At 37.5% G+C, this 15,657-nt stretch overlaps 1 protein-coding gene across 1 annotated transcript; it reads right to left on the bottom strand.

Annotated features, from left to right (window-relative positions):
• Window positions 1–6,101, bottom strand: LOC5513356 (repressor of RNA polymerase III transcription MAF1 homolog). The gene is made up of 5 exons (XM_032382866.2): window positions 5,539–6,101; window positions 4,819–5,280; window positions 2,542–2,661; window positions 2,259–2,345; window positions 1–678 (listed from the first exon to the last, which is right to left on the bottom strand). The coding sequence occupies exons 1-5, from the start codon at window positions 5,619–5,621 to the stop codon at window positions 657–659; spliced, it is 774 nt and encodes a 257-aa protein (XP_032238757.1). The 5' UTR covers window positions 5,622–6,101; the 3' UTR covers window positions 1–656.
• Window positions 6,102–15,657: the final 9,556 nt, after the last annotated feature.

Raw genomic sequence — 15,657 nt, 5'->3', positions numbered from 1 at the left:
TAGACAAAATTTGTCCTTTTATCGAGGATTCCCTCTTTACATCTTGCACTATATAACAAAGCATGTATGATATTTTTGTTCTAAAAGCTATTTAGTTTCATGCTTGCCTTAGATATAATACAAGTTCAACCAAGTTAAAATGTTCATTAAAAATGCTTTATAGACAACCGCTAAAGCTGTTAAAAGTTTTTTTATGATTCCAAAGTCACAAAATATCATAAATGCCACTTCAAGACATCAAACATTGTTTCATGCAACCTAGCAGCTAGAAAAACAAAAAATAAAAACGAAACACCAGCATCAATATCAGAGGCAAGGACTAATAACTTACATAAACTATTTGGAGAAAGGTTTACTCAAATTTTTAAAAGAGTGGTTTTTATAAACATGTGAAATACACCTAAGCTTCTTTAGCACTAACACATTCTAATGTCTCTGTTTTCTTTTATGATGACTTGCCTTATACAGTTTGACTATTATACACTTTTTTTACATGGTTTAAAAAAACACTTTCTCCATTAGCCAAGCTACTTTTTAGTGTAGCAACTAAAACTATTAACATTTTCTTTATAATACTGTAAAGTTACTTTTAAATTACTGCAGAATGGTAACTCTTAGTGCCTGATGCAGCCTGGAGGCTAAAGCACTTGCAACCATCACAGAACAATGGGTGAACTCCTGGGGAAGGAAAAGGAAATACAAGGGCAAAGAGTACTTTGATCGAATAATTAATTTATTAATTGCCTTATTTATAAGGCTTCAGCCAGACAACAAGTGACCTACTTAGAATATGACAAGGGGAGGGACAATAACAATACTCATCTCCATTACATCATCGACATCACAATCATTGTAATCATCACTATTATTATGTCAAAATAACCACTAATACCACCATCAACATAGTTAACAATTTTAATTATGTTTTGCTATTCCCTTGAAAATCCACCAAGGGCATGGGAAATATTTTTCTTCTTTTACATTTTTCTTATTTTTTTCCTAACTGCATAACATAAAAAAAATAAAAATAAAATTTCAAAAGATTTGATGCAGCACCATGTACAATAGGAAAACACCTCAGATCAAAATCAGAAAAAGATATCCCTTTGTGTTTGTGGCAAATTATATACAACCATGATATCACAATACAATGGTCAATCATAGCCAATTACATTACATATTCAGAAGTAGAAAGTTATCAAAGTTGTCTTTAGAACAGAAACTTACCAACTCCTCAAAACAAGACAGAGAGACTGGTCAGCTGGGAGAACATTACAAAACCACAAGCAGGCCTTGATAGACGTTAAAACCTCATGCAAGACGTAAGGAGATGTACGTAAAGTGGACAAAGAACAAAGCCTGTTTTTTACACCAGTCATACACATGCCTTTTAAGGAATGCTCACATAGATGCATACATGATCACAGAGTTCCTGTATCTGTATTTTTTTCTTATTGTTCTGAAAGGATGGTAATTGTGGAATGAATAGCATGCGCTGTTGGCCAGTCTTGACTCCCCCAGCAACCTTACCACCATGGTTGCACCTACCAGGAAACCACTACTACCTAGCCCAACACCACACCAACTGCCCTCAGAGTTGCCCTGATGACCAGGAGATGGTGATGATGACCCGGGAGCAGGGGCCCCAGATGGCATTGCCTGCAGGGATCATAATCAAGCAACTGTTGCCCGCAGGGTACCACTAGGAGGTCGCACACACTTAGCACCCCACATATCAGAGAGTAGATATGATATGATTATAACCAAATGTGACTTCTGAAGGGTATTACTGAAGGTAGAACGCATGTACCATCCTACAGATCAGAGAGTGAATATGATATGATAATGGCCAGATGAAATGTATGAAGGGTACCATTTAAGGTAGCAAACACATAACACCAGACAAGACATATCAGAGAGTGGATGAATAACAAGATAAAATGTGGAAAAAGTACCACTTAAGGTCACAAACACTAAACACCCAACATACGTATCAGAAAGAGTACAACATGCAGGATGCAAGCACTTAATAAAACGCATCAGATAGTGAATATGATAATAACAAGATGAATTGTTGTATTGATCCATACACTACTCTGGCAGTGGTCCTCAAATCAGAACAAGAATAAATGAATGCAGAATAAAAGACTGAGACAGAGAGAGATAGAAAGTGTAAAGTGACAATCAATTTCCGCTATTGTTAACAAGAATCTAGAGTGCCTCATGCTTTAAGATCATGTCAGTTGCTATGGCAATACCTGTTCATTTCACTGTCCAAACCCATTTCCATGGGCTCCATAAAAAACTGCTCATCATCATCTGACTGCAGCTGAGCACTGCTTACGCTAATGAACAAACACACACAACACTAAAATCAACAGCTAACATCATGTATTCTTAAACAGGTTTCAGTTTTGGCAATTACTTGCTTAAATACAGAAATATTTTCTCTCAATTTGTTACTTATATTCGAACTCTGACCCCTGCTAAGAGCATAATGGATACTATCTGCATGTTATATAAGCAAGGATTTCAGCTTACCTAATTGCCCGGCAGGTAAAGAAAAGTGTTCTTCGCATCTTTTTGTTGTAGAAAAAGTAGTTGAAAGACCACATACTTCCCTCTTCTCCATAGGGATCTGAGTCCAGATCAGGATTGTAGCTGAGTAAGGTAGAGAAAGAAACATGTCAATTTAGAGGGAGATTTATCAGGAGATTTAGTGAGGTTTTTATTTTATTTATTTATTTACCATAATTATGATTGTTGTCATATACATATGTTCTTATTACAATTGGTAGGAGGACTAAACAAACCCTAACAGGCTTTAACAAGTAGTTCACCTTTCTAAAAGAATCATATATGTTTTCATTAAAGGTATCAAATTAGCTACATGTCAAGCATATAATTTCATGACAAATAAGTTTGTTATCTTGTATCACAGCACATATGCCAATCAAGCAGAAAAGAAAAAAAAAACATATAGTATATTTACAACAGGTTGATTATTTGGAGAAAAATCTAAAACTTGTTACACTATAAAATTTAATTTTTGTATTGCTTTTTAAATAGCCTAAAGGAATTACAACATTTTAATGAATCAGGAATAGTATTCCAAATTGTGGATACTTTATTCCTAGTGGATAATTTGCCATAATTTGGTCTACTGAGGGGTTGCCGCAATTTTCCGCGCCCCCTTGTATTATGGTGATGAATAGTATGTAGATATGCATAGAAGTTATCGAAGTACTCTGGTAGATTTTTAGTTGTAAGCTTGTACGTGAAGCAGCCAATAAGAAAGTCATTTATTTCGTATATGTTTAAAAGATTTAATGATTTGAAAAGTGGTTTTGATGGAGCGAGGTAATCTGAAAAGGTCATTATTCGAGCTAGTTTCTTTTGCAGTTTAAATATTTTGTCGAGCCGAGTTTGGTAATTATTTGCCCAAATAATATTAGCATAGTGAAGGTAAGGATAGACCAGGCAGTTGTATACTGTTTTCAGAACTTGCTGACTTATAAAGTGACGAAGCTTACATATAACTCCTATAGTTTTCGATATTTTTGTATTGACAAAATTTTTGGGGTTATTCCATGTAAGGTTATCGTCAATAAGGTTGACTTTTTTTTAATTCTTTATCATTGATTGATATTTTTATGTCATTAGCTAAAGATTTTGTTTTGTTTTGAATATCATATAATGTGTCTTTTTAATATTTAGAGTTAGTTGGTTCGAATGCAACCAAAGGGATATTGAATCTAGTTCTTTGTTTATGAGATTTTCAATGATTTTTATTTCCCGAGCAATACAAATTAGTGTCATCTGCAAAAAGAATGTATGACAAATGCTGGCTTGAGTTTACGATATCATTTATATATATGAGGAATAGTAGTGGTCCCAACACTGATCCTTGAGGAACTCCGCATTTAATTGTCATTTCTCTTGCTTTTACATGTTTAAATTTTGATATCTGTCTCCTGTCTTTAAGATAGTTTTCGAACCATTTATGACATGTTCCTCGGATTCCATAAAAGTGGAGTTTGTCCAAAAGAATATTATGGTTTACAGTATCAAAAGCTTTAGATAGGTCTAGAAAAATGCCTATTGCGTACTCATTTCTTTTGATTGCTTTAACTATATTGTCTACTAATTCTACAATTGCATGCTCAGTTGATCTATTCTTTTTAAACCCATATTGTTGGTTACATAAGATTTGATTAAGTTCAAGGTAATCCTTTAGTCTATTGTACATAACTCTTTCAAGAACTTTAGACAAGTATGGCAAGACAGAAATTGGTCTGTAGTTACAAAATTCTGTTTTATCAGAAGATTTAAAAACAGGTGATACCAGTCTGACAGGTAAGATTAAAAGGGCTCTTTTCTATAAGAATCCTATTTGGATTATAGCTGAGTACAAAGGAGAAAGGAACAGGTCAATTTAGAGGGAGATTTATCAGATTTAGTGAGGTAAGGTTAAGGGCTTATTTGAAATAAATCCTATTAGAATTGTAGCAGAGCAAGGAGAGAGAATGATTTCAATTTATAGGGAGATTTATCGGGAGATTTAGTGTGAATTGACTGGTGAGGTAGAATTTATAATATGAGATGTCTGTATGGCAAGAATGACTGTATTTGGTTCAGACAGAAAATTGTGAACACAGAAGGGATGTTTCCATATTTTTCACCTATTGAGCGTATTTTACCAAATAGGCTCCATTAGCCTTATCAGGGTGAGCCACAGACAAGTGGTATCAGACCTGTTTCTCAATTTTAGCAGAAAACATGTTTCTAAATAGCAGCAAGGGTTTATTTTTTTAGTACCTGAAGATATCACAGTCTACCAGCTGAATCTCCTCATCGATGGCTGACCATAGAGCATTCTTCAAACTTAAGAACTGCTCCCCCATGTTGGCTGCTAAATTGCCGTTTATTGTATCGACAACAACCTGAAGGCTTGGTTCGCGACAAAACTCATCAGACTTTGCATTGCTGAAGTCATAATCAGGGTAGAATGAGGCGTTCAGTGTGGAAATCAGATGAAACAGAGTCTTGCGGCTTATTGTGTCACACAGTGTTGCTTCCCCATCTTGGCTACTGGTGCTAAGGGTGCGTACGCGGTCTGGGTAAACCACTACAGGGTTGTGAGTGGGTGATACGCTCAATGGCATCTGGGTTGTCTGTGATGGGGACAAGGCCTGAAGGTCATTTGGGGCACTGCCCTCATTCAGTGACTTGTACAGTTTTTTATCGTTACCAGCCATTTTACATGAGTAACTCTCAATCCTGAAGCATACAAAATAAAGAAGAACTTATTCACTCTATCCTATTATAGATTGCAAAAAAAATTGCCTTTTTTTAATCCTCTTTAAAATAAACTGAAGGCAAAGCAAATAAGTATAATTTTTTTTAAATATATACGGGTGGTTTTGGAGTAGAAATGATGACATTATCTCCGTAGAAATGTCATTTTATTTGTCGCTAGCTCAAGTACTTAAAAATATCGTTAGTACCTCGTACAGATTTTCTAAATTCGATACTAACCTTCCTTCGATTCTGCTGTCGCCTGTATCTGTGGAAATCATGGCGCTCATTGTGTCCAAGCGAGCGTTCTCCAAAAACTTCATTTTCGTTGTGTTTACAAAATTAACTTAATCAGCTTTTTTTCTTTAGCGTCGAGTTCTTTCCTTTAAATTATTTCCTTAAGGCAAGATTTTGCAGTCAAAACGGACCACAGTTATATGCAAGTCCAATAGCTTTACTTTTTCAACAGTTCGTGGAGTATATTCGATGCGAATTACAACTACTTGAAGGCTTTTGATGTCGAGGTTTCCGTCCAAAGGTGACTCCAAATAACAAAACGTCGACCGCTTCTTCAAATGAATACATGAAGATATCAGTCCGTATTTCCTTTATTTTGGGTAAAGAACTTGATAAGCCTGATCCTTGAGTAGTTTTGTGTCTATTTGTCGATCTTTCGTTGTTGTAGACCCGTCCAAGGGGAAGCTTCTACGCGTTGATTTTTTTTCCTCGTCGCGAAACGAAAATGGCGGCAATCTTTTTCGCTTGACAAGACGGAACAACAACACCCATGACGTCATCGACGAAGTACCCTGCCCGACAGGGCTGCCGGGAAAAATCCAAAGAAGTGTCACGGAACCAAAATCGGGGAGAAGTAGTTTAAATGTTTTTTTTTTTTTTTTTAATAAAGAGAAGGAAGTTGTATTTGCAAATTCAAAATAACTTGATCTCGCTTCGCGCACTCATCGTAAATCATCATTAGCATGGTGACGTCAAAATAGCGCGCACTTAATAGTCAATTAGAACAATCGAACCGGTCGAAAGCAAAACAGTTTTGAATCAAAGCATATCGCGACCAACATGCCACAAGCAACAGCGAGGGCAGCAGAAAGATCCAAGAGTCTGAAGAAGTTGGACAAGAACGAGCGCGATGCGATAATCGGAGAAGTGGTTGAGCGACTGACACGAAACACAGGCGCAAATACCGCACCGGACTCTAACAGGACCGGCGCTGCGAGGGAAATGGGGATCATGAACAGCTTTGCGTGGAGGGGTTGGTGAACGACGTAAAGAACAGAATGCAGCCTGATTCTATCATTGCTCTAAAGAACTTCTTGGAAGGAATCACTGAGGTCAAGTTTCATAAAGTTATGGACAATGTAATAATAAATCACACTCTATGGCTCTCAAATGATCTGTAACAAAGCAGCCTTTTCCTCCAGATAACATTTCAATCAATAAACATGGAAAAGACAAATTCATTGCATTGGTGAAATGATGTAGAAAGTAAGGATGGTGAGGAATAGGATTCAGTAATCTGTGATTTAATTTGATTTCCTTTCATGATACTACCTTAGTCAGTGTATACCAACTGGCAAGAATACAAGGCACTTATTTCCCTGCAAGAAAAACGTTCATTCAGCTTGTCCCTAAAAGATTACTTTATGTTTTCATCTCCATTTCTTAAAAACTTACATGCAAAAAACAAAGTAGTGAAATGTTAGATACAAATGGCAGGGCCATAGCTAGCACAGGGACAAGGGGCAGCTGCCCCTTGAGAGGAAGAGAAATCGGACTTTTTTTCATTACGTTTTCATAATTATTGTGCTTCAGCACCATTGAACAGTGCCAGCATCCAAGCAAGCATGATTGAATTTTAGGAGATGCACTCAATAGAATCCATAGACTTGGGGCTCTGACAGGGTTACAATTTAACAATCTATAAACTGATTGAAAGATATTTTCATTGTCTATTTCCTTTATATTTTGGTGTTATCACTATTTGCATTACAACGTAGCCAGCTCATGGTCAGCTCAAAGATCCAACTGCCAAAGTACTCTTTTTTCAATCAGTAGGGTGACAGAAGAGTATCACCTATATCAATAAATGTTGTCAGTGCAAATGGCGAATGGTAATTGCCAAATGGCAGTTCTAAAGACCGAAAGGTGTTTATGGGTAGCGATTATTTGTAAAAATAAAGGTGATAAATAAACTCAAGCAATCTCCTAACCATATATTTAAATTACATTTAATGGATAGTCATATGTTCTATTTATATTTTACTGAATTGGAACAAATATTTTGGGATGCATGGGTCCTTTCGGTTGAAGACCTGCCATTTGTCAATGGCCATTTACCATTTGCACTTTCAAAATAGGTGTATACAGCAAATGTAAAGACTAAATCTGGGGAGGCTATGTAGTTATGTAAATGACTACCAAAAATTTATTATCTCTTACAAACTAAATATTTTTCCTTATTCTGAATCTCCGGTACCATCCTGGTGAAAATTTAAATTCAACATTAGGGTGAAGCTCTGACATGATTGCAAATGCTTGCTGTTCAAACCAGCATTTCTCCACAGTTCTGCCATTGTCTCTCTCAACAAGATACTGTTTGTACAAAGCTTCTTCCATATCTGGCCACAGTTCCTTACCTCCCCTGCGTGCACGCTTCCCCTTTGGCATGCCAGAAATAACATCTTCCATTTTTAACCACTGGGTAATACATTTTCTGGGAATCCCAAACTGTCTGCAGGTCTTGTTTTTATTCAGACCATTGTTTTTGTACCATTCTATCACTTCTAGTTTCATTTCCCTTGAGTAACTTTTCCTTACTCTCACGCCCTCCTTTGGCATGTAAACGGTACTTGGGAGAATTAACTTCTTTGAATGTCTTGCTAGAGAATAACTGGATTTCCTCCGGTTCTCATTTGTATTCGGAAATGTAACGTTATTGTTTACCCCAATGTCATTATCACCTAAGTCATCTTCGGTCTGTGTGTTCAGATTTGAAGGACACGAACCGCTACACCCTTCGCTGTTTTCAGTTTCCATATTTTACATAGCAATCTGTGAGATGTTCAGCAATGCCTTGACCAAGACTTTCAAAACGGCAAAATTATGATAGAATGGAGAAATTAAGTTAAATAGTTTAATATTGTATATTCATACAACTACCTCATCGCACGCAACTCTTTGATTTCGTGCGTTGATACTGTAATGATTGAAATCCCATTCTTCGGTCTAAAGCAGTACTTTTAAATCTCTTTGCATCTTTGAACTACAAATCTCTCAACTCTCTGAATAGCAAAACACCTTCAAGGACAGAAAACTGGACTGGATTGCGTCGATGCTTTTCCTGTTGCTGTAAGTTACCAGGCAAGACCGTGTGACCACAGGCTACCCATATTGAGGCCATGCCTAAAGTACATATAAACATTCAGAGATCGCCTTTTGAAGGTTGGAGGCTAATTCAAAATTAGCAATTATACTTCAAGTGTTATCGGGAGGCTATATAGTCTCCCTCGCAGGCGTTTTAAGGCAGGGGATTCAGTGCACTCCTCATCCTCGGGGACCCAGGGCGTCGCGGAGGTTGGGCACACAGGGAGCGCGCGCACAAGAAAGAAAGAGGAGTGAAAGACGTCTTCCTCTCCTTTTCTTCTCGCGCTCTCTCTGTGTGCCCGATCTCCGCGACGCGCTGGGCCCCCGAGGATGGTACACCCCTGTGCGCAGAGCTTTCTGTGTTGTCTCCTCCACAGCAAAAGAGTGAGCGACCTGCCTAAAGCCTCATCCACACTAACAATTTTAGTTGACAATTTTTATGTGACAATTTTTATTTGCTAGTGTAGATGGAGCAACTTGGACAATTTTTATGTAGCAACTATAGTGAGTAAGTACGCAGCTGCTTTGTCTCCTATTATCTTTGTTCTACAAAAGGAGTTCTTTTGTCTCTATTCTTCTCGTTCTTTGTTTCGAGGTGCGGATATTGTTCATTTGCCCAATCAAATTGCAGCTTGTAAGAGCTGCGTACTGACCCACTATAGTTGCCTCAAAAGCTAGCAGGTTTGCTTTTTATCGTCAATTAAAAATTGTCACATATGAAAAATTGCTAGTGTAGGTGCCAACAAATCATAACTAATGTACTTACCAACTGAAAATTATCAACTAAAAACTGTTAATGTAGATGAGGCTTAACACCTGCGAGGTCGGGTCATGAGGAAGCGATCAGATGGCCGATACGAAATGCAGGGAGGAGCAGTCTGATGCTGGGACTTTTCATCACCTTCTGAGAGATGATGGCGTCGGAAGCGGCTTCAGAACACTCTGAACTTACTAAGTTCCTAAGTTACCTACCATCCAAGAAACAATTCAAATGGAATTCGAATGCAAAGTCACTTTTGGAATTTTGCATTAAAGAACTGCAGGATGGAGATCAAGACGCTTTGATAAGTCATTCTTCAAAAGAAAACTCCGAAGTTTACCGATTCGAAAATATAACGGTGAACTTTTATCCGTCTACGAAGACCGTACAACTGCAGGGTACTGGTAAAGATTATCTCATCAAGAAACTGATGTCTTTATTTGATTACTCTGGACAGACAAATCAGACAACTGATTGTGATATTATCGAACAGGAATCTATTGTAACTGAGCAAGAAACAACGGATCCAGTCGAACTCTCTGAACCGTGTAGTTCAAAGGTCGCCTTAAAGGACAGCTCAGATCAAAAAGGTCATGATGACCGATATCAAGAATTTCTCGATTTCAAAGAAATGATGAAAGGCTTCATTGAAAAGTTTGACAAGAAATTATCCGATCTTAGTATGGATATGAACGAGCAACTAATTCTAATCAAAGATCTGGAATGCCAACAGAAGAATAGCCGGAAAGAATTAATTATGGAAATGGATCGGAAGCTAGACGAAACAAAGCAAGATAAAGTCCTTGCTGATCTGAAAGGTTTGCAGAGCTCACATTCCAAACTTGGAAATAAAATCCGCGAGACTAAATTAGACCTCGAAAAATGTGAGCAGCGATTGACATTCATAGAAACCAAAATCGAAATGGACGCTGAAGAATCCAGCGACGATGACTCAGAGGACGAAGAGAGCGGCGAGCCATCGGATTCTGAACAAGTGGAACAGGTGGAACGACAAATTAATACACAAACAACACTGCGGACGACAGTGGCTAGCAGCTCTAGTATCGTAAACTCTCCAAACACGAACGATTTGCCGCAGCTTGCTTCTAGCGGTAATATTGAATCACCAATCAATGGAAATCAACAACAAATAGTCGACTCCTCTCGCACAACCAGAGGCGAAACTGAACCTAGACCAGCCCAGACAGCAACAGAGAATACGACAAGAGGAAATGCTACGCTCGCAGAAACCTCCGGAAATATTCTGATGCTCTCTGATTCTATCTTTGGAGGAATTATTCAAAGCCGGTTCGCCAGAGGTAGATATGTAAACAAACAATATGTACAAGGAGGCACGATTGAGATGCTGGACCACTTGAGCACAATGGGATGCGAGGCTGGCAATAAGTACGAATACGTCATATTGCATACAGGAACAAACGACATACGTGAACTTCCCACAGAACAAATCTGCTCTAATATCGAGAATATCGTGGAAGAGTGCATTAAATTATGGCCCCAAAGCAAAATAGTTGTATCTGGCTTAACGTTTCACTTGAGAGATCATGCTAAAAATGACTTAATAGACGTCGTTAACAGTGCATCTGAGCGATTGTCTTCTAGGTGTGCAAAGGTGTATTTTGCAGACAATAGAGGTGTTTGCTTATCACGTAATGGAGATATCGACGAAGGTGTATACAGAGATAATGTACACTTAAATAACCAAACGGGAACGAAAAAACTAGTCGCAAGCTTAAAAAGTCAAATTCCAGGGCTCAGAAGACAAAGGGATCCCGCTGTAACTCGGAAATTCCCAGTCAACAACCGTTTCCAGCAAAGAAGACAAGGCGCTCCTAGCGGATTCACAGGTATCCCACAAGCAAGATATCAGGCCCCCACAGGCAACCCACAAGCGTACTGTCCACCAACAAACAACCCGATGTTTCGCCCATTCCCAGGTAACCCACAGGGGTATCAGAAACCCACAACTAATCAACTTCCCACAGGTAGACAGCAGTATCCAATGAACTCTCAGCAGCAACAATTAGAACAAGCCCTAAAAATTATTTCTGAATGTGTAAGGTTAGCCTATAGAAATGGATAAAAAACATCTCAAATCACTGAAAATGTCAATATGCCAGGTTCACTAATTTCTCGTAATTGGGATTTTGGGAGGTCTTTAAGAATTGGTACGTGGAATATCCACGGTCATAAAAGCAAAGAGCTCGGTAATAAAACAAAATTAGCAGAGGTGGTTGATATCATTCAACAACATGATATCTTCGGAATTGTGGAAACTCATGCTAGTCAAAATACAGATTTAGCTGTCGAAAAATTCAAGCATTTCATAAAAACAAGACCAAAATCTGGTAAAAAAATTTCTGGAGGGATCGCACTCTATATAAGCAACAAAGTAGCAGAAGGAGTTGCGTACTTACCTTCGGAAAACCGGAATATTATATGGTGCAAATTAAAACGAAATTACTTCGGAACGGAAAAGGATATCTTCCTAGGTACCGTCTATTTTAGTCCTCAAAATTATGAACAAACAAATGATGAGGATTATATGTCTGATCTGGAAGAGGATATTATAAAATATCTCGGCCAAGGGGACGTCATTCTGCAAGGGGACTTCAATGCTAGAACTAGTGAACTAACTGAACATATTAATTTTGATGAAGATAGATTTTTAAGCCTTCCTGATGATTATGAACTCGATGTACCATCGCCAAGGTACTCTGAGGACCACTATACTGATAGCAGAGGAAGATCACTGATTGAGCTTTGTAGTGAAAGTAATTTACGAATCGCAAATGGAAGGATAATTGGCGATTTAACAGGGAAAAAGACATGTTATCAATACAACGGTACCAGCTTAGTCGACTACGTGATAAGTAGCAATAGAGTACGGCAGAAATTTCAATTTCTTAAAATTCACCCATTGCTTCCACATATTTCTGATCATTGCCATATAACATATAATATAAAGATTGGAAACAAAATTACGGTAACACAATCAAAAAGCTTTGCTAAACACGCACGAATATTCTGCCACGGTACAAATGTAAAAGAAAATGTGGACTCTATTCTTCGCTCTGATATCTATCGGTCTAAACTGGATAACCTAGTCAGTCACTGCGATACCAATTGCCCAGACACAGCAAGCAATATCACATCAAGTTTTACAAAGCTGCTAGTTGAGATCAGTGAGAAAGCGGGTTTTAAATACGGAGACAAGCAGAAATGTCAAAAAACAAACGCACCATGGTTCGACGAGGAATGTCGATCAGAGAAGGCAAACCTTAAACGGTGTGGAAGGAAGATATGTAACTCACCCAATGACAGTGAGCTAAGGCGGGAGCTATTTTGGAAGAAGAAAAAATTCAAGAAATTATGTAAGCGTAAGAAATATCAATACAGAGCAAGCGGTATCAAAAATTTGGATTTCAAAGATAGCAAAAAACTTTGGCGATCACTCAAGAATCTATTCAGCGTAGGGAAAGACAAAAAACAACAAGAATGTGATTTAGAAATAGAAAGCTTACACTCACACTTCATGGACTTAAACAAAACTACAACTACAAATTTATCCATCCCTAAATGTAGAGACCAGACGGGTCCTTTAGACTCAGAGATACGGCTAGAGGAGGTAAAATTAGCTATAGAAAACCTTAAAAACAACAAAGCTCCCGGTCACGATAATATACTAAACGAGCTACTAAAATATGGTAAAGATACTTTACTACCCTACCTAACTAGGTTATTCAACATCATTCTTAGGTCAGGAGTGTTTCCACAAGAATGGAATCTGGGTTTTATTATTCCAATTTTCAAAAAAGGCGATCGCTCTGACGTCAACAATTATAGAGGAATAACACTTTTATCATGCCTCAGTAAGTTATTTACATCTATACTTAATTCAAGACTCTATGACTACCTTGTGCAGAAAGGATATCTAAAGAAGGAACAAGGGGGGTTTAGGAAAAAACACTCAACAGTAGACAGTATATTTATATGAAAACCGTTATCGACAGAGTAGTAAAAAGCAAGCCCAAGAAGAAAAACAATATGCTTTTCACTTGCTTCATAGACTTCCGAAAGGCCTTTGACAGCATTCCTAGAGATAAACTATTTGCGAAAATGCAACAAGCTGGTATTTCTGGAAACTTTTACGAAGTTCTAAGATCAATGTACTCCAATGATATATCGTGTGGGAAGATAGGGGATTCAATTAGTGAAAGTTTTAGATGCATGGTTGGGGTAAAACAAGGATGCATGTTGAGTCCAACTCTTTTTAATCTGTTCCTTAGCGATTTACCTGATACCTTAGCGAAATCTTCAAGTGCCCACATCTTAGGCAACACAAAATTAAATTGTCTTCTGTATGCAGACGACTTAGTACTTTTCTCGGAAACAAGTAGTGGTCTGCAAGACCTTTTAAATATACTTTCTATCTACTCAGAAGAAAATAGTCTAAAAGTCAATACTTCAAAAACTAAGGTGATGATTTTTAATAACATAGGCAAAGTAATGAATAACTATCAATTCCTTTTGAACAGGGAACAATTGGAAAATGTCAAATCTTATAAGTACCTAGGGCTAGTATTCAGCGCGGTAGGAAACTTTAACTTAGCAAAAGAGGAGCTTAAAAAAACCGCACTCAAAGCTTTATTTAAGTTAAGGAAAGATCTCGGTATCCACTTCAGATCAGACATTAATCTTACATTAAAACTGTTTGATGCACTGATCAAACCAATTTTATTGTATGGCAGCGAGGTATGGGGTGCCGATAATAAAAGCTGTGTTGATGATAGAGATCCGCTTGAATCAGTACATCTTAAATTCTGTAAAATGTTACTAGGAACTGGAAAAACGGCTGTGAACAATGCGTGCAGAGGGGAACTAGGCAGATATCATCTTTGTATAAATGCAATTTATAGGAACATAAAATACTGGACCAACCTTCGGTCAAAAGAAGAGGCCCTCTCAAAAGTAGTTTATACAGAGTGTGTAAATAACCCTCACGTGTCCTACTGGACCCACAAAACAAAAGAAATAATTTTCAAAGCGGGTTTTGGGTTTATGTGGCTCTATCAAAATGAAACCGACCCTACATTGTTCCTTGATATTTTCTCTAAACGACTTAATGATATGTATTTTCAGAAATGGCATGGGGAAATTTTTAATGACCAAAGGAAAAACAGTAATGAAATGAACAAACTAAGAACTTATAGAACTTTTAAAGACAAATATGAATTAGAGAATTACCTTGTAGCCATCCCTAATGTGAAACATAGAGTTGCGCTAACAAAACTAAGAATAAGTAATCACCAATTGCAAATTGAGAAAGGCAGACACACGAGGCCTTACACAAAGGAAAAAGATCGGATTTGCCCAACATGCAAAAATGACGTGGAAAATGAATTTCACTTTCTAGTACAATGCCAAACATACAAAGAGCTACGAAACTCAGTTATCCAAAATTTGCAGCGCAATCAAATTACACAAAAACGCCTTTTCAATTTACTAATAAATCCGCCAACTCAATTAGCAGGGATAGCTGCAAGGTACATTTCCGAATGTTTCAAGCTAAGGGAAACGCTAATATGAAAAATTAAACCTAAAGCACAATAGAAATCTGAAGTAAGCAGAGCAAAAAAAAAAAAAAAAAAAAAAAAATACAAATACAAATAAAAAAAAAAAAAGGAAAGGGGAAAAAAGGGAAGAAAAAAAGAAAAAAGAAAATACAATGTAAAACTAAGTAGTAACTAAAAACAATCAGAAAAGATTTAGAAAAAGAAAAAATGAAAGAAAGGAAATACAATGTAAACTAAAACTAAGAACAATCACATAATAGCTGTTGTACGTCTTATATACGTACTATTTTACCTTTTTTAAAATTTTTTGGTCACTAACCGATGTAACTTTACTGTTTCAAGGGACCAATAAATAAAATCTATCTGTCTGTCTGTCTGTCAGATGGGGGGGGGGGGGGGGGGAGAGGGGACAAGAGAATAAAAAGAGAGCGCGCGGCGGGACTGAATGAACCCCTCCCCTTTCCTTGAGCAGGCTACTGTCAGAAGACTTTATCACATTGGATTGATACATCACAGACGAAGAATGAGAACACAAGAGAACAATAAGGTTATCTAACCAATCCTGTTAGGCCTTACAAGCGTACTTTACACTTCTTGCGGGTGATGGAGGCTAGAGGCCAT

Source organism: Nematostella vectensis, chromosome 13 (genome assembly GCF_932526225.1).
Source record: "Nematostella vectensis chromosome 13, jaNemVect1.1, whole genome shotgun sequence".
In the NCBI taxonomy this organism is placed as follows: Eukaryota; Metazoa; Cnidaria; class Anthozoa; order Actiniaria; family Edwardsiidae; genus Nematostella; species Nematostella vectensis.
This window is presented reverse-complemented; position numbering and strand designations above follow the sequence as displayed.

Coding starts and splice junctions, on each gene's coding strand:
- LOC5513356 (XM_032382866.2), bottom strand. CDS start 5,621: ATGAAGTTTTTGGAGAACGCTCGCTTGGACACAATGAGCGCCATGATT. Junction 2,662..4,818: donor GTAGACTGTGATATCTTCAG/GTACTAAAAAAA, acceptor TACCTTACTCAG/CTACAATCCTGATCTGGACT. Junction 679..2,258: donor TTGGACAGTGAAATGAACAG/GTATTGCCATAG, acceptor TTCCTTCCCCAG/GAGTTCACCCATTGTTCTGT.